The sequence below is a fragment of the Lygodium microphyllum genome, chromosome 16 (genome assembly GCF_053477565.2).
Source record: "Lygodium microphyllum isolate KBCC chromosome 16, Lygodium_microphyllum_v1.1.10, whole genome shotgun sequence".
NCBI lineage: Eukaryota > Viridiplantae > Streptophyta > Polypodiopsida > Schizaeales > Lygodiaceae > Lygodium > Lygodium microphyllum.
In genome coordinates, this window is record NC_141150.1 from 77,222,537 (window position 1) to 77,247,707 (window position 25,171).

At 39.3% G+C, this 25,171-nt stretch overlaps 1 protein-coding gene across 1 annotated transcript; it reads left to right on the forward strand.

The window, feature by feature from the left end:
- Positions 1 to 1,708: 1,708 nt before the first annotated feature.
- On the forward strand, positions 1,709 to 15,362 carry LOC148023002 (heterogeneous nuclear ribonucleoprotein 1-like). The gene is made up of 3 exons (XM_087695974.1): positions 1,709 to 2,423; positions 2,509 to 3,682; positions 14,954 to 15,362. The coding sequence occupies exons 1-3, from the start codon at positions 2,202 to 2,204 to the stop codon at positions 14,965 to 14,967; spliced, it is 1,410 nt and encodes a 469-aa protein (XP_087552100.1). The 5' UTR covers positions 1,709 to 2,201; the 3' UTR covers positions 14,968 to 15,362.
- Positions 15,363 to 25,171: the final 9,809 nt, after the last annotated feature.

Below are 25,171 nucleotides of genomic sequence, written 5' to 3' on the forward strand. Positions count from 1 at the left end.
TTGTCTCTCAAAATTCCTACTAAGGATAGATTGTTTACTTGGTGTGTGGTTTTAAGGGCCTTCATAATTGTGCAAAAAGATATTCAGGTTGGGGTGAAGGAAAATGCTATTGTGGTGAGCTTGAGATGCTTTAATGCTTGCTTTGTATGGGTGCTAGCCATATCTTCTTTGGACTTAATTTTGCGCTAAGGGGCCTCTAATATGAACTTGCTTAGAGCATATACCTTTTTTGAAATGCAAGGAAAGCATCCATAGCTAGTTATAAGACTCCATTTTGCAAGAACTTTGGGGCTTTAGAAATGCTACGATATATATCAACAAGATTTTTGTGGTCATTGAATGCAGCCTCTTCATTTGGGAGGCTTGATACCTTTGTTTTGTTACAAAATTTTAAAGGCATTCAGGTCTAGAACTTTTAAGTCGCTCCTCTTATACATCTAATTATCAAAACATATATCCTTTGTGGGAAGAGTACTAAAATGCCATTGTAGTTTGTAGAAATTCACAAATAACCCTCAAATTTTAATAATTACTAAAATACATTTGCATATATTGCTTTCAAATTGCTCTGAAATTTACACAATCCCTTCTACTCTACACTAGGAACCTATCTTAGAGTGTCTTAAATAATAATCACGATCAAATTAAACAAAGAATAGTGACATTTGACTCCATAAATCATAAATTTTCATTAAGTTAGCATATAATACCATTAAATTCATCATTTTATCATCTCTCATTCATGAAACACGATTATCTTGAAACGCGAGGTATTAAATGATTTTCGCAAACCTAGGACAAGTATATTTAGAATTTTTGTAAAATTTGAGGATCCATCTAGGGAAAATTGATCAAAGATTGGGAATCTCAACAAAATATATAAGGATTATTTCAAGTAATTTTTTTGAATTTTGAGGGGTATTTTGGTAAGTTACCCAACCATTAGTTTTAATATACACATGAAGGTTCGAACATGTGAACCATCCGTTAGTGCTCAAGTAATTGGAGGGGATTTTGAAAGCAACATACATGGTCATCAATTCAATACCTGATTGGGCAGCTCCCAAGGAGGGGGGGGGGGATTGTTCGCCAATGTGTACATCAAATACCTGTGAGGGTGAAAGCAACATACATGGTTAGTAGATCAAATGTGTAAAGCAAATACCTGTGAGGGTGAGAACAACATACATGGTTAGTAGTTCAAATGTGATTAGGCAACTCGAGGAAAAGGGGGGGGGGGGGGGGGATCTTTCACCGATGTGCAGAGCAAATACTTGTATGGATGAAAGACATGCTTGACCTGTAATAAACTGTGCGGACGTGCAAGGCAAATATTCATGAGGGTGAAACACATGCTAAACCTGTAGTAAACTCTAACACATTTTTAAAAAAGACAACATACATGGGTGATTTTTTAAATTTTGTTATATATCTTATTTTTGACTTGAGTGATTGAGAGAGAGAGATGAAATAAACCAAGGTGATTAACAGATGGATGGATTAAATCATGAAATAAACTAAGGTGATTAGCAGATTAAATCATGGATTAACAGATGGATGGATTAAATCATGAAATAAACTAAGGTGATTAGCGGATGGATGGATGGATGGATTAAATCATGAAATAAACTAAGGTGATTAACGGATGGAGGGATTAAACTAAGGGGATGAAATTTGCGTAAGGCTTGAAAAAGAAGCCTCCGTCCCCCCCCCCATGCAATATCCGATGGGTGGAGAGAGAGAATGAGGGAGGCTGCGAGCCACCACCTCCACCTCCTCTCTCTCCGGCCCCCGGCCTTTCCTTCTGATCTCCTCTCTCTCTCTCTCTCTCTCTGCGTCTCTGTCTCTCTCTTCTCTCTTCTGTCTTCTGTCTTCTCCCTTCCCCATTCCTACCCTCTTGCTCGCTCTTCTCACGCGAGAGCTCGGCAAGAATTGCACTTTCGCTTTCCCCTTTTTGTCCTGTTTCCGGAGAATGGTTAGTTAAAAAGGCCTAAGCTTGACACACAGGCACAGACACGAGAGAGAGAGAGAGAGGGGGTAAGACACAGAGAGACACAGAGAGAGAGAGTCTCTCCCGGATAAATAGCTTCTCAGACTCTCAGACCCTCTCATTTCCCCTCTCCCTCGCATCCCTGCCTCACCTTCCCTTTGGCATTGCCTTGATCCGGCCAAGAAACCACGGATCTGCCAATCTTGAGACGATGGAGGCGGATCAAGGCAAGCTCTTCATCGGTGGCATTTCGTGGGAGACCACCGAGGAGAAGCTTAAGAATTACTTCAAGGCCTTTGGTGACGTGGTGGAGGCGGTGATCATGAAAGACAGAGCCACTGGAAGGGCCCGCGGCTTCGGATTCATTGTGTTTGCTGATCCGTCGGTTGCCGACAGGGTTGTCCAAGAGAAGCACAGCATTGATGGAAGAATGGTAAGCAAATTCTTCTTCGGTTCTTGCATTTCAATGGGATGTTCAAATTATGATGTGATGCAATACAATTATTTCTCTTTTTCAGGTGGAGGCCAAGAAGGCTGTGCCAAGGGATGAACAGCCAAATACAAATAGGATCCATATTGGCCCTGGAAGCATTGCGCGGACCAAAAAGATATTTGTAGGCGGTCTACCATCTACTGTCACAGAGGATGATTTTAGGAAGTACTTTGGGCAGTTTGGTACTATCACAGATGTGGTGGTGATGTATGATCATGGTACGCAGAGACCTCGTGGATTTGGTTTCATCACTTATGATTCTGAAGATGCAGTGGACAAAGCTCTTTACAAAGCGTTTCACGAGCTGAATGACAAATTGGTGGAAGTGAAGCGAGCCATTCCTAAAGAACAGTCTCCAGCCCCTACAAGAGCAAATGCATATGGAATGATAACCGGTGGTGGCAGGACAAACTTATATGGAGGTTTATATGGACAAAGTTTCACTTCGAGCCCAGTGGGTTCATATGGGCCAAGGTTAGATCCAAGGCATGGTTCTATCTCAGGAAGTAGGGGAGGCTTTTCACCTTATAGAGCAGTTGGATATGGCAGTAGTGGGCAATATGGTGCCACTCTGAATGTGCCTTTCAATGGACCATTGAATGCTGGTGTTTACAGGGGTAATGAGATTTTTGATGGGGGATTTTATGGAGGTGATTCAAGTGGAGTTATTGGCCATGGAGCTTTAGCTGGCAGATATGAAAGTAGTATATCTGTCAATGTGCATGGTTTGCCTGGGAGAAGTTTGAGCAGCGGAGGTGCCAGCTTGACAGGTTATACCACAAATGAAGGGATTGGTTCAAGTAGCTATGGTGGAGCTGGGGCATGGGTTTCTGCTCAAACTAACAGCAATCCTGCATATGCTGGTACCAGCTCTGGTTACAGAAGTAGAGATGCCTATAGCACAGGTAGCCCTGGATACATTGGCCGAGGCACTGGTCATGCCTCTGGTCACGGAAACTCTTTAGGCAGCTTTAGATCAGGGGTGTCAGGTACATATTATGACTCTTCTCATGGAGATATCTATGTCAGCACAGGCTATGGTGATTCCACATGGAGACCAACAGGAGCTGACAGTTTGAACCCACTTGGCTTGGGATTTGGAGGATTTGGAACCTCTTTGTTTGGTTTAACTGCTGCTGGGGAACCCACAGCAAATGCATCAGGAGAATTCAGCGTTGCAGCAAGGCAATCTCACTCTGGTATCTAAATATAAAGCTCAAACTCCTGGTTTGATTGATCAGAGTAAACTAGTCTTACCTTGTGGCAAGAACCTGCTAGCCCTTTCACAAGGCCTGTTGTTTGCTAAGATTCTAGTCAGCTCTTCTTTAAGCTGAATTCCAGATTCAGGATAGAACTGACAGATGATGGTTGGAGATGATTGTGATGTTTTCATTGTAACTTGTAAGACGTTTAAGTATTTGCGGCAGCCAGGTAGGCAGGTGATGAGCAGCATGGTGAGTCTGTCGACATAATCCTTCTGGGCATGCAGAATCATCAATTGCATCCTGCCCCTTTAATTGTTGCATAGGAGATAGTTGCAACCCCCACAATCTCCCTGCTGTTAATTATCCAATAAAGGAACATCGAGTGAAAACACTAAACAACAAGGACTGAATGGAAGGTTGCAACTGTCTCCCTGTTGTCAATTATCTAATAAAGGAATGTTGAGTGAAAACAGTAAACAACAAGGACTGAGTGGACATTCCTCTCTGAGCACAGATAATGGGTTTGATGATTCTAGTTGTAGCTTTATGTGAGGCTTGGGCTGTCCCATTGCTACTAATAGTCCAAACAATGCTAGACATAAGAGGCCTGAAACCTATAGCTTGCATAAGCTGTGATAGAATGGACATGCTCATATGCTTTCTGTATATCCAACCGTACCATCACCACATTTATTTCAAAGACTATTCATAATCTAGCTCCCATTACTGCCTTTATTCAAATCAACAATGGATGGGCCTTTGGCAAGAGAGGGATGATCCCATCATTCACTCATGAGGCATACCACTAGTGCTAAACACCTCTTGGGTGTGTTGGGTCTTCAAGTTTTTGACAGATGTAGCGAAAAGTTTATTGCCAAGGTCAGTCTTTTAGCTTTGAGAATATGAAACGGAAACTCCTCAACTCTCCTAGTAAATTTTTATTCTAGTTTAGAACCTCAAAACATTTGATTTACTAACTCAAACCGAGTCAAACCTGTGTCAGTGTGCTGCAATAAAGACCAGGGCAGATGTGAACTGAGACTCTTGTCAGAGGCACTGAGAACAGCTCTGAGAGTGTGTTGTACTTGAGATGGATCCCAAAATGCAGCAGCAGTCCTTGGGGAATGATGATGATGTGGGCCAGCATTGGAGGGAGTGAAATGCAGTTTTCTGGGCAGCAGGAGGCCGGTGTAGACTTTCGGGCAGCAAAACACAGATATGCTGGCTGAAATGCAGCCAATTGATGGCAGCAGATGAAGATGATGATGTTGTCAGCTTAATGCCTCTTGACAGCTGTAAAGACAGCCTGCATAGAAGAAAAAGCAGGCAGCAGATGCTCTAAATGAAGATGCCATGGCTGGGCAGCAGGTGACAGGCTGAGGTTGCTGGTGACAGGTCCTCCAGGCTGGGCAGCAGCTTCAGCGATCTGGCAGGGTGGCAGCCTCTGCAGATAAGTGTGGCAGTTGGCACAGCAGGGCAGCACCTCCCGACAGTAGGGTGGCACCTCCAAGTGGTGGGCAGCAGCTCTTGATGAGGTCTTGGACAATAGGGAGAGGTGAGATGGCTGATGGCTGAAGAAAGGTGATGCCTGCCCACAACGTGTCCTTATATAGGGGATTCTGGTAATTTGTCTTGTTGCCCAGAAATTTACCCCTTTTTGTATTGGGGCCTTTTTTGTGGAGTTAAATTAGGCCGAAATACATGATAATTTTTTTCTTAATTGAGACTTTAAATTTACTTGCTCAACACCCCTTCTCAGGCCCATAAAGGTGCCCAAGGGAAGAGAGAGTGCAACTCCACCCTCATTTACCCAAAAGGTCCTACCCTAGAGAGACCAAGGCATTGGACTAAGGGTGTCACAATGGATTGTCCAAGGGCCTACCAAGCTTGTAGAGGCAATGTATATCTTCTATTGGGTAGCCCAAGGTAATGGGTCTTGTGATATTTTTTCTTGGGTTTTAATAAGGCGAAATGGACAATAGGATCTCTCATAAAGAATAGTCATTTGGCAAGGGTGTTGATGACAAAGGTTCAGTGACGCATAGAAGAGGGGACAACTGCCAAGGTTGTGAATGTGATTGCTGCATATGCATATCCAATTTGATCACTCTTTGAAGAGGTAAAAGGGAGAATGCTTACACAATGCAAGGATTTTCATTTGGAAAGGGCCTACTGTCATAGGTTTTCATCCCTTCCAAACATGCTAGTTCATGTAAACACAATGGAATGCATGGGGTGATGCAAGGTGTACTAGGAAATGGGACGCATTCATGCAACAAGTGTCACTTGAGCAATGCCCTTGCAAAGGAATTGTTTATACTCCAAGCACCCTATTACAAGAATGATCATCTTGATACAAAGGGAATATGATGCAAATACATGATGAAATAGATACAATGACCAAAATCTTTGTAAGTACCAAAAGGAGAAGCCCTTCTCTCTCATTGCTGATTGATGGAAGGGAAAGCTATCAGATCCCCTGTCCCCATCATGTAGATGCTGAATGGGAGTGTGGATTGAAATCAATCTTTCCGCATAGATGCTCTAAGATTGGCTTTATAAGTAGATTAGCATGGTTGTTAGGTGAAACTACAAAAACAAGGCAAATGATGTTAGCAGATATGTCAATTCATGGCTGAGTCTGTGCATGTGATTCAGTGGGCTAGGGCATTAAGATATTTTCCTGATTATTTAGGCATTTTATTTGGTGGCCAACCTGTCATATTCTTTGGCATTATTTTGCCCTATATCAGGCACTCCTCCTCCACAGTCATCAGTATTCATCACCTAGAGGTCCTGATTGGAGAGAGGATCCAGTGCCAGTGCCCATGCAGCCAATGACTCACTATTGTATGCAACTCATGTCTTGGCATATGGATTCCATTTCCCAAGCATTCTTCTTGGTTCTCTTCTTTTGCAGTGCTCTTCTTTTCTCTCTGTCTTGTGTTCAGCAGTCTATTTCAGCATTCATATACGCTTCCATTGCTGCATCCTCTTTTGACAAATGGCACCCTGTTCCACCTACTTTTAAGTCAAATGGTAATGAACTTACTTTCGACTTGGCTAGGAAATGGGGGACTGAGCCCAATGAAAACGTGTAGCCTCCATGAGAATGTTGCATGTTCAGGTCTTTGTCCGGGTTAGAATTGGTGTATCCCTGCAGTGTGTGTCCTTGATTGAAATGTAAATCATAAGCATGAGTTCCATGAATGTAACTCAAAACACATGCACAAGTGTACCAATGAGATTGCATTGCATTACTGGCTCAAAATGGAGACTAGATATTAAAGCTTAGGGCAAGTGTGAATTAGCCATAGGAGACTTAGTGATAAGTGACAATAAACAGCTTGCTGGTCTGATCTGTAAATTAGGGTTTTACAGTTGGACAGGAGAAAGAAGAGAGAGAAAAGAGTGTGAGCTGCACGTTTCACCTCCCAACCTTGGCATGACCACATTTTGTGATTAAGTATATTAAAGTTTAGCAAGTGTGTGGATGCTTGCCACATCACTCACTTGGCTCTAGCTGCCAAGCACACCTATTAAGTGGCTAGAGTCCCATATTTTAAATGGCCTAAACCCTTGGTTGTACATGTCCCTAATGTGTGCTATTAGTCATGCCCCTTGGATCTTGTACACGTATATTTGATAATATAGTTACGGCCATAGCTTCCTAAAACGTTTCCTATAAAAATCACATTAATTAATTAACACTTTACTTTATGTGACACCTCCTTCCCCTTAAGATCTATTTATGTCCTTGAAAACAGAACTAGAAAGGTCTAAATACAAAGTGTGAAACCTTTTCTGAATGGTGCTAACACATTTCCATATTGAACTCTCTTGCAAACAATCATTCCATTTTACCAAACGCTTTTGGTAAAGAATATTATTGCTTTGTCTAGTATGAACATTTAAAATTCTTTTAGGTTCATGTGAAAGGGATTGCTTATCAAAGAGCTTCACTATATGATTTTGTAAGACCGAATTATCAGCTTCACCCAACTTTTTCTTTAACTTGCATGAAAAACTAAATGTATCTTACTTGTGGCAGGAAGTTGGACCTTGTAAGCCCCTTCACCTATTTTTTTAAGTATTGTGAATGGACCACAATACCCAAGAGACAACTTTGGACATTGTTCCATTTTCATGGTCTTAGATTCCTCAACTTCTCAAACACAACAAGTCTTCTCTGTAGGTCAGCATAAGCTGTGGCTCTATCTCATACCTTCCTAATGTTGCTTTGTGCCAGCTTCAACATTTATACATATCCTCTAAGAAATCTTTAATTGCTTGAATCTTCTCCGCTTGCATCCCATTGCAAAAGGAGCTCAAGCGTGAAACCCATATATTAACATAAAGAGACTATATCTAGTGGAAGAGTGCTTGGCACCATTATATGCAAACTATACTATAGGTAAGTAGTTTTCCAAATTAGTTTGCCTTTTACTTGCATATGCACAAAGCATATCTTTTGGGCTTTGGTGAATCCTTTTAGTTTGCCCATCAATGGTTACACATTTGGACCTGGGAGGGGTGGATAACAATGAGTGTAAAGAATTAGCTGAATAACAATCCCAAGGGCCAAATGTGATGACCTAGTGGTTAGTACTTGGGCTTATAATCATGAGGTGTGTGTTCAAGTCTTGCTTGAATCTTCTCCGTTTGCATCCCATTGCAAAAGGAGCTCAAGCGTGAAACCCATATATCAACATAAAGAGACTATATCTAGTGGAAGAGTGCTTGGCACCATTATATGCAAACTATACTATAGGTAAGTAGTTTTCCAAATTAGTTTGCCTTTTACTCACATATGCACCAAGTATATCTTTTGGGCTTTGGTGAATCCTTTCAGTTTTCCCATCAATGCTTTTGATACACATTTGGACTTGGGAGGGGTGGACAACAATGAGTGTAAAGAATTAGTTGAATAACAGTCCCAAGGGCCAAATGTGATGGCCTAGTGGTCAGTACTTGGTTTTATAATCATGAGGTGTGTGTTCAAGTCTTGCTAGGTGCTTTGCTTGTTTGGAGTTTGGATGCCTATGTTCACATGATGTTTGTATAAGTCTAGGCTCTTGCCCACTCCAGCATTGGGTTGGTCCTCCTCCTTGGTAGGGTCATGGACGAGGAGGGTCATAGTGTGATCAAGCTCCATTATTCATTCTACTTGTGAGCTATCCTATTTGCATATAAGAAAATGCCAGTGTGATTCTTGCTTGCTCTCTCTTGGCTAATATTTGGAGGGGAGGCACCTACCCTTATGCAGCCCTTGCCATGATGAAGATCGCTGATGATGCTCAGGGAATCCTTTAGTGCTGTTGCACCAGCAACCATGATGAGCTTTGATGCCATTGTTGTGAGAAATGCTGTTCTGGAAAGCAACACTGCTACAGTTAGCTTGTAGATACCTTCCACAGAAGCTTCAGTTGTTAGGATGGACTCTGTGCTCTGATAACATGATAGAAACAAAGGTGCAAAGAAAGATGAATAGCATGGGGGAGAGAGAGAATGCAAAGACGACAAAGATGAATGAATGGCCTGGAATGGAATCTCGAGCATGCAAATACTGAATGATGAATGAAGTATGTACACTTGTGATGGTACCCTAAATGGCACGAAAGGTGGATAATGCTGAACACAGTAGGTATCCAGATATGGAGATGGATACTAGATCTCAACAGGAATGACTCTGGGTATTATTTGCATATGTATCACATTTGTTATGGTCTCTGGTATCATACAATTCAGCATGCATTGAAGTCAATGTACATGCCATTAGGGTCATTGTATGCCATTGTTGGTTGCAAATCATGCCTAGGGAACTTAGGAGCACTCAAGATCTGATGAAAACATGTGTAACACATAAGTTAACTTAGAAAAAATCCTTGTTCACTAGCTAATATAGGTTAATTATGCTCTTATAAACACATTACCTGTGACTGAGTTCTTGTTTTAGACACCTTTTTGTTGCCCATGTAATCCATCCATTTAGGCTGGTTTGCTTTACCTTTTCCAATATAGTCCTTCCCACTAGAATGCTGAAAAAGGGCTCATACTATACAAACAAAATAGTGAAATTTTCCATAAAAGAAGGCATGAAATGATGTCAATGATTGCATATCTAGGATCCTGGAATTTAGGCTCTTTTGTCAGTTCCTGACTCCGGAATGTTTAGTTCCTGAACTTTCAAAAATGGGTTTTGTTGGGACTGAACAAAATAGCTGATAAACAAAGTGAGTTTTTTCAGAAATCAACTTAAATGAGCAAGAAAAGTTCTGCCTATGTCCATTTGTCAAAATGATACACAAACATAAATATCAAGCACATCCCGTGCACATGCATATGATATGCAGAAAATGCAATTGAAAGTTTTCCTTTGTATTTAAATTGTCTTGTGGTTGAAGACCAATTTTTGAGCCCATGATTCTAGGCCTTTGGCTCCAACTAATGAATTGCATGTATTTAGGATCAAACATTGAATACTAGATACTCGGGTCCAAATATCATATGGTTAGTTTTAAGCACCGATCATAGTTTCTTGGGCTTTTTGGATCAATTACACTTCCAAAGCTCAATAACAGTTAGGCTATTCTTGTCCTTACTATCAGAATTTTCTAAATTTTCCACATCTAAAGGGGTTGGATGAATGAGCATTGAATCTGTTTGTCAATATGATTGGCATAGGGGGAATCCACTAGGGTGTGAATAAGCTCAAAGTTGCCCATTATTGATTTGAAGTTTGTAAACACATTGAACAATGGAGTATGTTTGCAATTGCTCTTATTTTTGAAACGTAAAAATTCAAGAAAACAAAAAGAAGGAATACTTGAAGTTGAATATGACACTTATTTAGAAATGACAGCCATGGACACATAAAAGATATGGACACATATAAAAAATGGAGACAAAGTTCCTTATGATGAGCCTAGTTACAATCAACTTGAGTGTGAGGATAAGTAATTCTTACTCTCACAAGATCATGCAAAGGATTTACATGCACATATGCATCACATGCATACATTTACTATGCAAGAAAACTACTAATTTCTTTACAAATAGAGAGTAAGAATAAAAGGAAAATCAGCCTTTCTATGATTAATAATATATTGATATGGCTTTCTTTTTGTCTTGACGTGGAAGAAGAGCTCCAAAAGAAGGCGCAATAATGAATTTACAGGTTTGCTATAGTGTAAAACCTTAGTAGGAGGACTTAGAAGAGGAAAATTAAGAGATCTAATGATGAACAAGTGAAGGATGATGATGGAGATGGTTGGGACCAACTTGAGGTATCTTTAGCTATGTACATGAGTTTATAACAAAGAAGACTGATCTAGAATGAGAAAAAATGATCTCTTTTTATAGGAGAAGAAGAGACTTAGTGCAAAAAGAGAAAGTGGAGAAGCAGAAGAGAAGTATCAAGCCATGTATCAGAAAGTGTGACAAGTGGTGGGATACTTAAAAGCTTATGTGACAAGTGTCTTGCCACTTGTCTCTTCTCTATGGCCTTTCTTTTTGGATTGAGATTTGTCAAGAGTAGAATCAACCAAATTTAGTAAGTATTGTTAGAATACAAACTTATGATTTTTGGATTATCATCCCTATTTTTCAAGATTAGCATTTTTAGACCGATTTGAGGCTCCTAAAATTTAGGAACCTTCTAAAATTTAGAAACTTGAATTCAACTTGAGTGGTGATTTATAGTCATCCCCCATATATGGATAGCATATTAAAGCTCTTTTTGAGTATATAGAATAGTATTGAAATCCTCACATTAGTCTTCTATGCAAAGATATGTGTATTCTAAACTTTGAGCTTGCATATGCATATTGTACAAACTTTTCATGAGCATGTCATCTTGCTTATTATAACTGTCTACTTTGGCAGATCTAGCCTATATCTCAATGCATTAAACCTTTCTATGTACGAGTCTAATCCCGATGTATGTGAGCTCTAGTCATAGACGTTCAATTGGACCATATAGGTGGAAGTATATATTATTTTTCTTTTAAACCCACTGTGTGGGTCCATGATAACTTGTGACTACTTATCAATGGCAAGCTCTAATGCACTTTTCTACATATCTATTAGTTACAAAAGAAACAAATTCAGTAGATGATTGATTATATCAATTAATTAGAAAGGATACAATTTTTTTTTGTTGTGTTGTGACGAATTCATAGGTAGCTAAGTAAAATGGGAAAGATAAACAGAGAAGAAGAGGAAGAGAAACATGTGAACTAGTGGCTGCTAAGAGAAAATTTAAAATTTTGACTAAGGTTTTAAGACCTTAGTTCTAGCCTTTTAAGAGTGAGAAGACTTTCCAGAGAGAAGACAAATTTATGAGGAGAGAGGAAGAGACATTTTGAGGAGAGAGATGGAGAGGTGATGATGAGATAGAAAACATAGGCTACGGCTTGTAAAACGATAATCTAGTTGATGACAACTTGGTGGACTTGATGGTGACAGCGGAGGCAAGTTGGGCATGATGTGACAAGGATCCCACCAAAAGGGTTTCAACAGATTAGATGTGTTAGTGTGTCTATTGGCAAGCTAGATGGCGTGTGATGAGGATTAGCAAGACATGGACAAAAAGCTGTGAATTGTGACAAGCTGATGTTTGTTGCTGGAGTGAGGTGGTTGTTGATGGTGGTGAGTTGGAGCGATAGGCAAACTGCTGGTGATGCACCTCCCTTTGATGTGATGACTGCGGCTAGACTATTGGTGACTAATCTCTTTCTTGATGAGATTGATGAGGTAAAGATGAGGCGAAGAGGAATATCCATGCAGGGCTGAACCTACTTTGATAACATATGTTGGAAATCAGGAGAGATGAACACTAGAAGGGAGACAAAGAGAGAACACTAGAGAGGGTTTCTTGACAAATAAGGGGAAAATAACATACAAAATACAAAGTACATGGCCTTGTTTGTATGGGCCAAGAGATAGTTCAACTATCTTGACCTTTATTAAATGCACTATGCTCACATGATGTCACACACGCACACGTGTGCGCGTGTGCAGAGAAAAACAAAAAGAAGCATGTTCACACATGTAAGTGTGTTTACACTTCAGAGAGAATAATTCTAACTACATTAGCTTGAATTGACTAAGGGTGGAGGTATGTATCCTTGGCCTAAGAATTTTAGGAATAGAGCCAATGACCGCTTAGTTGAAATTAAGCGTAAAGCAGACCCTAGTGGTTTGAAATGCAAAAATAAGTGAAAGAATGTTGTCAATCTCATTGGATGGAGGAAGTGTCATGCTTGTGAAGAGAGTCAAAGGCAAAGGAAAGGGCAAGCAAGATGAAGAATAATGGATTGAAGAAGAAGGGAAACTAAGTGCAAGAAGATGAAGTGGGGACCTCGAAGAAGAAATGAGGACCAAGCAGCCTTTGGTAGAAGGTTAATAAAACCTCAGCTTAAGGAAGTATATGTGGCAGAAGGTGGATGTGACCTATGGTCAGTTAATGGAGCTTCATGTGAAGTTGAAGACAGATTGGAAAAGGCTCATGAATCTGGTAAAGCTTGACAAAGAGGGAACTGTAAGAGTTAACAACATTGAAGGTCTAGTGGATATTTGTCATGTAGTGGAGGCTTAACACGAAAGAAGCAGCATTGGAGAAGCATATATGGATGGAGGAGCATAAGTCTGCATTATTACTCAAGCTTGCACAAAGAAGCTTGAGTTGGATATGCCAGGTTATCAGGTTTCAGGATATGATTGGCATATCATCAGACGATCATAATGCAGAATCTCAAGGTAAAAGCTTTTGGCATGTGTGTAGAGTTAACTGTTATCTCATGCCTGTATGCTGAGGGCTTTTCCACTTATTTTGGGGAGACCTTGTTATGCATTGTTGATGTGATACAGGATTAGGGCAAATATGTAATCACCTTGTATGATAAAAAGGTGCTGGAAAAAAGGTTGGATGTGAAAAAAGGTTAGATATGTCTACTAGGGACCTGTGGAGGATGTAGAAGAGGATGAGGATGACAATAGGAATAGAACTTCAAAAGACCAAGACAATGTCTCAATGTTTTGGATTTAGATGAACCCAGGATATTTGTGTTTTAGATGTTTCTTCCTTGACAGGTGATACCTTTTCTAAAAATCTTGATGAGGTTCTTTCAGAGACTTTACAGAATCAGGTCATAAAAGATTTTCTGAAGAATATATAGGAACTTGTGGCATAATGAAGAGGAAGAATTTGTACCTTTGGAAGGACAAGAGGGGTTGTTTGGGGTTGATACAGGTAAGGATCTCATACAGGTTGTCAATCTCAGCTCCAGGAGCATTGTATGTTTTTGAGAGATAAGATGAGGGATTCATGGCTGGAGTTATGGTTATGATCTATTACTTGCTTTGTTATGCATGACCTTCTTGTTGGGTATGGAGCTTGCGTGCACCAAGTTATTTGCTTCATTTCAACAAAAGAAGATGGGGAAACGCAGTCACATGCCCTTCCTCTTTTCCCTTCTATATGTATCATTTGTGTCATGGATGGCTTATGTAATAAACATCGTGGACCTCTGCACTATTCTCTACCCCAAGGAACCAAGCTTTGACCATCCATCCTTCAGATTATACATTTTCTGTGACCTCATCCTGAAGATCCTAGAGATACATAAAGGTGACACCTACAAAAAGCAACAGAAAGAAAAAGAAGGCACCGTCATCCTGCTACACAACATCATTAGTTAAGATAATATTTTCTCCCAAGTGTGCCATTGTGAGATTTGAGGACATGCATTCACTTGGGATTGTATCTCAACTTGGGCTCCTAGGACCTGCCAGACGATCTTTACTGATATGCTTAATGGTTGGTTTTTCTACTCCAAATGGTGTGTGTAGTGTATTCTTTCTAATCGGACAGTGACTTTGACACAGCCATGGTTACCATGTTATGTTACTCCCTATCTTGATGGTGCCTTGGTGTTCATTCCCCCTTGCATTGTTCAATATTAAGAGGGATGTGGTAAATTCTCTTCAAGTTTGGTACTTCTACGGAAGTATAAAAATTGATCTCCTCCATTGTAATAAAGTTCCAATATAGGAGTTCATGCTAAGAAACCTCCAATATAAAATTAAGACTGTTTTATGTGTTTGCTTTTATTTTATTATAGGTTTAGAGCTACATCTGACTTTTCGGGTTTTGTCTATTCTGCATATTTGGTTAGCAGTCATATTTTTGTAGTAGACTTGCTGGCGACTGAAGAAAGATCGAAGCATATGCAACTTAATGCGATTCTTGTGTTTTTGGTGCAGGTGTCCCTGTGTAGAAGCTGGTTGTTTGTTCTCTTCACAACTTACACATTCAGAACCTGATTGGTTACCACGGCTGCTTATGCTCTGGCCGTAAAAATTTCAGAGGTCGTATTACATTTGCTTTCCTTCCACATGTAATCTTACTGGAGGGGCATCTTATTTTGGGCTGTGATATAGTCTTTATGAAGAATTAGTCATATGATTGACAGAAGAGCTCTTCTGTCTCGGAAGAACAAGTGTTGTGTAAAAGATTGGAGCTAGGCCATTCTACTCAAACCACACATGCAGACACACCTGATAACTCCACATTCCTTTTTGTTACTCTTGAAGTGAAGAAGTGGGGCAATAAAACGTGACAGCTAATGTAATTATCTTCAAAAAATGATAGCAGCAACTTATCTTCTCTGTATTCTCAGTGTGTTGTATATTTGACTTTTGGGACTCTTTTTCTGTTCGTGGACCAGCAACTGTATTGTTATGTTTCCCACCCAAAGCAAACCAGGTTGCAGTACCCATCTCTCTCTCTCTCTCTCACACACACACATACATGCATGCACACACACAGGCACATACATCACAACTAAACCTACAACCGCTTGATTAGCAAGGTTGCTTTAACCTATATCTTCAACAGCTTTCAAGTACAAGTCATAACAAATGTATTTCAAGCTTAATTGAAGCGTGCAATTTGAAGGCTGCTAAGAGAACTAATATTGAGCAAATGTACCCAACTAAATAGCTATCAGAGGAAGTTTGCTTGCGCGCATGAACTTAAATGAATTGCCAAAATGGAAGATTCTCTGCATTGTGCCAGTAACCACAATAGCATTAACTTCTTAGCATGACGTTTGTATAGCTATGAAGGCCCTGATGAGATTTAGTAATAGTCTTCTTAACAATTTAATGTTGGCCCTCTGGTTGTTGATAAGCAGGACGACTGGGCAGCTCTGCCCTTCCCTAACTTATTGTTATGGTTCCGATCTATGAAGGTTATTTCTCAGACGGCTACAAGCCTTATTGTTTCCCCATGATACTTACAGATTAATTGACTTGTTAAGAAACTAAAGAGCTACTTTCCTCCATAACTCAACTGTGAGTCAATGACAATGCAATCAATGCAAGTCGTGTGTAACTGATATAGCAATGATCAACTCCACCACAACTATCAGGAGTAAGGTGTTAACTAGCTCATTGATAGCTCATCCAGGGCTTGTAGTACCAGCTCGGCATTGTTGTCCTTGTATTGAGTCTGATGTCATTGCCTATCAGTTTTGTGCTCAAGCAATGGCAGCATCATTAGTCTATCTTGCAAATCCTTCCAATTCCTTTGTGTTAGTATATTTACTTGTGGGCAGTTTACCATCCCTCAAATTGTGGTAAGTCTTACACTGATCTAAGGATTGAGATGAAAATAACAAGGCAGACTGAACATGAATTGCTTGAATAAGCTCGTAAAGTGCCTTTTCTGGCTAAAGGGAGCAACAGCTGAAATAACAGGCTTGATCCACCTTCAAATGCATATAAAGGGGCCTACCCTGGGATTTGCAATACACTAATTTGTCCCTAATCTGTAGGTTGAATGAACAGTAATGCTCCCACGATAAGCAACATACACTTCCTTTGCAAGCCTTTAACTGTAAGATCGACCTCTTTGCTATAGGTCAGAGCATAGTTTTGTGAAGGCTCTTCCAACACTAGAAGCCTTACTGCTAGCGTTGTCTACATGTCAGAACACATTTTATGAATGGACCGACATGTTCCCCAAGTAATAGGGTGGACGATGGCATGTCCCCCAAGGATATATATGTCAATGTCTATAGCACAGACACAAGAGTCATAGGGCGCACTATAGCATGTTCCCCAAGGATATATATGTCAATATGTATACCATAGAGACAAGAGTCAAACACATGGACAATGTATGTACCAATGATAAAGGGAACATGGACATGGCATAGATGGCATATCTCTAAAGAAGTGCATGTCCACCTTAATCATGTTGTGCTGATTTGCTACTATCTAGTCAATGAGTTACCTTCTTGTGGTTTTTCTCAAATGTGCATAAGGAGGAAGAAGATTTGTAATGTTCACTACATGGAGGTCATCAATATAAAAGAGATGTTGATAGTCAATGGGTATGTGCGCAATACAACAAGCATAAATAGATTATTGTGTGACATTAGGGTGAAGACCTATAGCTTCCGAGATCCTCAAAAGTAATGGAATGAAGGATGTTGGACTTTAGAAGGAAACACGTCTTAGAGGTAATGTAGTACATGAACCCTTTGTTCAACATGTCTATATCCATAAGGAGGTCAATCTAGATAGTGATAATGAAATCCTCAACAAGTTCCAAGGATGTGTATCTAACCTCATTTTTTCTAATTGTATTGTTTGCACATATTTTCACTCCATGTGAAATTGCAAAGAAGACAAATAACTTATTAGTTTGGATCTCTTGGAGAAGCTAGATGGGTCACATATTTGGGGATGGTTGGAATATTAAAAAAACCAAGGTTTTGATCTTATTGAATGCATAATAGCAATGGATGTAAGTTTCAAATGCATCATTACAAGCGAAACTTTGTGTGCACACTACAAATATACAAAATGGCAACTTCTTAAGGGTGACTAGTAGAGCACTTATCATGATACAGGTGTAAGAGAGGATCCAACCATTATCACCATTGCTATTTAATGGTAGCCCCATGACCCAGTGCCAAGTGCAATTGGCAATGAGTTTCCTTAGACAAGAGATCCAAATAATATCTCATGATCTATCTAAGGACGTCTCCTTCATGTTAGACGGTTAGAAAGTTAGATGCAAGAGCAATAGTTGTAAGAGACTTACCATTGTAAAAGAGCCACATGTCCTCGAGAATGTGGAATGATGCTGTTTGATGCAATGTTTCTTGTCTAAAAATGTCATTGAATAAATTATTACTTGCCAACAATGTTATTGAATACAAAATTATTTATTTAATAATCTCTCATTCTTCATATTAAGATTAGCATCATATCAACATATATTATTTTATATCTCCTTATCTTGTATAAAAGCCTTTGTTATACTGCTTTCTTAGGCTTTGTCATGCATCCTAAATCAACACAACATGTTTTAGGGTTTTTTTTTTTGGGGGGGGGGGGGGGGGGGGGGGTGGCTAAGATATGCCATATTAACTTTTATTTGCTTCCTTGAAGGTACTTATTCTCAACTAACTGCTCAAAAGCAATGTGATGAAATGTTCATTTTAGGCTTTTGATAAATGTTTGATTTCTATGATTGTCTAACACTTTGGGACCTCTTTCCATAGCAAAGGAAATTATCCTTGAAAATGAAGATATGCAAATACATATAAATTGCTTGATTAGCCAACTTAAAGACTCTTATGGGTAGGGCTAAAAATAGGAAACAAAACCTTCTTACTTGATCATTTCCATAAAAAACAAGGATGATGCGGAGACTATCTCAAAGCTCTACAAACTTCTTAGTTGGAAGATTGTCCTCCTCATGCTCAATGACATCCTTAATCATTGGCAATAACTCAAAATTTGTGCAAATTTTGTCATCCTTTAGCAAGTCTAGGTACAAGTACTTGTCTACATCACCACTATGAGCTTGCATCTTCTTTAAGATTCTACCCTATTATTCTAAGGTTGTAGCACTCTTGGATATTGAAAAGGGCTTGAAGATCAAACACTAAGACATACCCTATGCCTCCTATATGGATTGAGGGAATAGACACTTCTAGGTTCAGGGTTCCAACTTTGAGGCTAGGATGTTGGATCTCAATACAAAAAGCTTGTGGCACATTCACTTTCCTTAGACTTGTCAAAATGCTCCTTTATGTACTACAAATCATCTCCTTAACTTGAAGGATCAACAACCTCTTGTTTGTCCCTTGGTCTATAGCATAAGCTAGATGAAGTAGCTATGCTCCTCTCATAGCTTGGCAAGGTATGTGTTCATTTTAAGCCTCAAAATAGAAGCTTGAATATTAGAGATAGAATTTGGAATGCATGTTTTTACTCCATCTATAGAGACATGTGACTCCACTACATGGCCATTCAACTTCTCCTTTGTGCTAGCCAAAAAATTCATGCTTTGCTCTAAAGATTTCAAATAGAGGAGAAATATTACAGTTGAACATAATCACTATTTTCCCATCTAGCCCTCGAGATTAATTTACTAAAAGAAGGCAAAGCATGCATATTTTGGATCCACAACTTGACCCTTGCCTCATACCTCCATGTTTAGACAATGCAAAAGAAGTCTCTTAAAGGTAGTTACCACACATTGACATAGGCTCTTCACATCTTAATGTAAGCACCCTCTTTGTTTTGTCATGTTTTGTATTATTTTTTCCCATTCCCATAGATTGCCTGAATCACGACACCATAAGAAAGCACTTTCTAATTCAACAACTCTTCTACTTATATTGTTATGATTTGATGCACAACTTTCAAATTTCATGATTGAATTTTTAAAAATGGGTTGTTGATGGATAAGACTTGAGTAGAGGCTAGCACTTGAAAGAAGGAAGAAGCAAGAGAGAGAAGCAAGAGCTACAGAGATTCAAGCAAGAGAGAGAAAGACGGTATGTGGGAACTCTAGTAGTCACAATATGTGACATGTCTTCCCTTATTCTGTTGTCATAGAAAGAATAGAGAATAAAATGACAATGACGAGTGACCGCCACCTATAGTGTACATGTGTGTAAGTAGTAAGTACAAGTAAATGTTGGTGGCTAGACACATGTGGCCTTTAACCGCCAAGAACCTCCCAATTAAAGGTAAACCTATATGAGTTGCAGAAAACAAGAAAACTTTGACAAAGTACAATTTGTACATAGAAGTACAAGAGGATGAGGAATAGATGCCATCTCACCCTATGCCCATCATCTTCCTAAGGAGGCATAATGTTCCACTAGGAGACTTTTGGTAAGAAGATTTATAGGATTCTCATCAATTGAGATTTTGACAAGCTCTATCGCCTTGCCCTCAACCACCTCTATGAGATAAAGTGGTAATGAATATGCATATGTTTAGTTTTTGTATGAAAGATCAGATTACGTGCCAACTAAATAAAATAGAGTTTGAATGCAATGTGGGGGCCATAGTCATGCCAAGGTCAACCTAACCATAGAGCCTCCTTACAAGCCTCAGTGGTTGCAATATACTCAGCCTTGATAGTAGACAAGGATGTGCATTTTTTGCACCTTGGACATCCAAGTAACAACACCTCTAGCAAAGGTGAAGACATAGCCAGATGTGGGCTTCCTACTATTAGCATGTCCTGCATAATCAGAGTTTCTATAGCCCATGACTTCAATGTCATGGCCACCATAACAAATGTACACATCTGTAGTGCCTTTAATGTATCTCATAATACCCTTTACGACATCCTAATGTCCTGTACCAAGTGTTGTTATATAGTGAGCCACAACTCCCACTACAAATGCTATGTTAGGTCTAGTGGTTATCATGGCATACATCAAGCTTCCCACTATAGATGCGTACAAATCTTGGCCATCTCAACCCTTTCATCATTTGACTACAAACAATTTGCTTGACTAACCTTTTCATGAGAAGGTAATGGGTAGCCAATAGGATTAGCACCTTGTATATGGAAATACTTAAGGACGTTACGAATGTACTCCTTTTGTGACAAGTAAAGGAGCCCCTTAGAGCAATTGCATGTAATGCACATACCAAGTATGTGAGAGGCATGTCCTTCATCTCAAATATCTTCTTGAACTGATGCTTCAAAGCATCCATCTCATCATGAGTACTCCCAACAATCAACTATTATCAATATATAGTACCAAAATGATAAGGCTACCATCACTCGCCTTTTTTATGTAAATACATAGATCCATATCACTACGAGAATAACTCCGTGAATACATAAAGGATTCAAACTTATAATACCATTTTCTATGTGCTTGCTTAAGTTCATAAATACTCTTTCTCAACTTGCACATTAGGTGTTCCTTGCCCTTTTCCTCAAAGCCCTATTGCTGCATATAGATATCCTCATGCATGTCCATCTTAACATCCATCTAGTACAAGTCTAGACCCATCTACACAACCAAGGCCAATACCAAATGAAGGGTTATCTTGACCATAGGGAAGAATATCTCATCAAAGTCAACTCTCTTTTCCTATTTAAGATACTTACCAACCAAATGTGCCTTGTGTGCTGGCTTAGGGTGACCAAGGGTGCTCTTTAACTTACACATCCACTTGCATAGAGATGCATGTTTACCATATGACAAGGAAACCAAATCCCAAGTACAATTTTTTTCGTAGTGAGTCCAAACTTAGATTGCATGGCCCTCTCCCAAGAGTGGCCATCACCTCCGAGGCTCTAGTAGATCATCTCACAGTTAAAGTTGGCTAATGGATGGTAGGCTGTCTAATTGGGGCTAGTTGGATGTAACATGAGGCTCCTCCTAAAAGATTACCTCATGTACCTCTGCTACCTGATATATTCTTATATGCATCTTGTCCTTATAGAAGATAACATCATGGCTATAGATAACCTTTCGAGCATGTGAATCCCAAAGGTGATAGCCCATCTCACCTACATCATCATATCCAAGAAAGATACATTTGATGGACTTTGGATCCAGGTTATTTTGTTTGCCTTTGGGAATATGGCAGAAAGACTCACATCCAAAGGCTTGCAAGTGTGCATCTATGAGGGAGGCTTATAGATTATACCTCTTCTATAACTCTACCCCAATAACAGTGCATGGTAATTTATTAATCAGATGAACTATAGTAATAACTGCATCGGCCCAAAAGTACGGTAGTAAGCCTACCTGACTAAACACATTATACAATCTTTCCTAAATAGTCGTATTCATGTCCTCAACAACAATAACATTGGGATGTATGGGGCAACCAACTGATGCATAATACTCCCCTCATCATAAAACTACTCAAATTCCTTAGAGGCATATTCACCCCCATTGTTAGATAGTAAGCCTTTCAGCTTATGTCCAAATTGGTTCTCAACCATAGTAAGAAAGTACTAAAATGTGGTTAACACGTGATTTTTGCTTAAAAGGATAGGCCTAAACCTCATATGTGAATATCAATAAAAGTCACAATTTAGTACTTAGCATTACCTAATGACTGACAAGCATGGGACCATAAACATTTGAAGCCAATGGCTCACCCACACACATATAACTAGACTTTTTTATGTGAGTTATGAGTCTCCTTGCCATATAAACAATGATCACAAGAGTCAAAATGTGAGTAATCAAGAGGTGGCAAACATTGCAAATGAGTGAGTACTTTCATTCCTTTAAGGGACATGTGCACAATATGACGATGCCAAAGAGATACGTGAGGAAGATTGGTCATAGCCAAAAAATACAAGCAAGGGATACATACTACTAACCTTGCCACCTCTAGCAAAACTGAGATTGGCATATGTAGTTTTCCATGCAGAATCACCGAAAGATACATGATGTCATCATCATCCAATTGTCCAGCTGAGATAAGGCTTTTTAGTCAAAGCCGAGACATGACATACATCATGAAGTTCAAATGGAGCATCGGTATCAAACTATAGTCTTATATCACCTATGCTAGCAATGTTACATACATCATTATCACCCAATTTGAGTGAAAATGTATTTGTGCAATAGGTATGAAACCAAAGACGAGGCAAGGTAACATGGGAGGAAGCTCCCGAATCAAGAATCCAACATTGAGTTTAAGGAGACTAAACATCAAGTAAATAAGTAGCATTGAGTGATGAAGCAGCAACAAGTACGTAAATCATTTGAGTTGTACTCCAAGGATTTTATCTCTTCTATCTTAACACTGGACTTGGGAACAATGGTGCTAATCATTAGAAGTCTTTACACTTTCTCTTTGCCTTTCTTACACCTATCATTGTGCATCTTATGGCACTATGGCCTTATGTGACCCTGCTACCCATAATAATGATAACTAAGCGAGGACTTAGGACTACATGAGTTATTGTGGGATTATGAAAAGGGATTTGGACTTTCCCCTATTGGGTTGTGAGTCTCTACTATGGTTATTAATTCATTTCCCATCATGTCTACCTATAACTATAAGTCCATGAGAAGTGCAGGCTCCATCAATGTTCTTTCTATTCACTTCTGTAAGCAAAGCACTCTCTACATTGGAGCATTTAAAGACATTTGTAGGAGGATCAACACTCATAGTAGTACGGAATGTATCCCAAGACTCATGTAATGTGACAAGTAATAGCAAAGACTTTATGCTATCCTCAAACTAAATGCCCTCTGCGAGACAACTTGGCTAAAAGTAGAGTGGAACTTATTCAAACGAGTAGACATAGAAGCACTCTCTTTCATGCGAACATCCACAAGCTTCTTCAACTAATACAATTGTGAGGTAGAAGTCTGCTTGTCGTAAAGTTTTTGATAAATCATAAGCAACAACTTTAGTCAAAATAACATTGAATTACACTTGTTTAGACAAAGATAATATAATGTCGACTTGCATAACTCATCAAGCTCATCCCAATCATCTCTATCCCAATATTTTTTCTTTATTGCCTTGGCTTTTAATGGCTTGACTAGTTTCTTTTGCACCAATACTTGCCAAATATGAGTCTTCCAATACGAAAAGTTATTGCCATGCAACTTCTTAATGTTAAATATGGCATTGTCATTGGAAGCATTTGAAACACTTGTCATGATGTATGCAAACCACAGAGAATGCGGATTTTTGTAATAACTATAAATTAGTCCCAAAACTTGGCCAAAAAGTATACAATAGGGAGAAAATTGAGCCCAATACGTTATCGTCCACAAGTAGGAAGCGTTGGAGTGCGTAATAGAAGTGTTTACCCTCAAAGAACTACTCAAAATCGAATTTTCAACATGGCTGGTCACAAAACTATAGTAAACAAATGTACAACTATAGGCAAATGAATAAAAGACAAAGCTCCTACTACTAGGAATATCTCGATAACAATTGGGCTACACAATGTGACTAGTAGTGCAAAATAGAGCATAAATCACCATGGTAGAAAATACTATCAAAGACCCAAAGATATCAAAGACAAAGATGCAATCCCAAACAAGAGTGTTGCATGTACATAATCCAATTGTGTATATGAGATCTCCCAAAAGCAATGAAGATCTGCTAATCTATAACTAACTATATATATAAAAACGAAGCTCAAGTACATCTCCAAGAATGCATCCAAGTTGACAAACCCATTTGACAACAGGAAGTATGGGGTGTGCAAACCAAAGATAAATTAACCCTAATTAGCAATTCAACTAAGCATATGCACATAAGCAAGTACGAGTTTCCCACTGACTCAAGAGTCCAAGCTCTGCAATAAAAATATCAAAGTTCTCCCACAAAAGCAAGCAGAGCTTAGTACATAAACCTCATAACATCCAAGTGCCCAATAACATGAAGCAAAACATTCGAGAGCATGTACCCACAATTAAGCCTTCAAGCCCGTAACCAATAAAACTTCAATGCAAGTAGCCACTACCCAAAATGTAATAATCAAGCTCAAATCCAAGATGTAGAGCTTAACATAAGCATATCTGGACATAAGAATCAATGCTAAGCATCAATATATACACGTAGCATCCCCAAAGCGTGTGTAGGCATGAAAGACATAAACCTTCACTGTGAATGCTTGTTGTCCAAACTTTGTTGTAGTAGTTAACCCTGTAATAATTGAGCTAATCAAGCTCTAATCAACCTAAAAAAGCTTTTTCCAAGCATCGATGCATCATGTGGGCACAACAAACGGGCCCCATAAATATAAGTAGAGCACAAATTGATCAAATGCTTGATGTCCAAACAATGAACAATAAACCTATCGTGAACTGTAGAACAATCGCTAATCCAAAACTCTTCAAATGATGTGGGATATGGAGTCGAAGGAAGCTGGCTAGAACCATAAAATGCTAGATAATGACAACAGGAGTAATAGATTGAAATGGGGCAAGTGAGATAAGTAGGGAGCAACCCTTAAAATGCACCCAAAAATGCAAGCTATTCCTTGCTCTCTTGCCTAGTTATTGTTGATAGTGTTGGGGCTCCTAGCACTCATAAATATCTTCGTTAAGGCTGAGAAATTGACCGACAAGGTGGGGAGCTTATCCAGGAGAAATGGGACTAATGCGTACCTCAATGAATGGTTACCATGGAAGCTGAAAATGAAGTCCACTACCA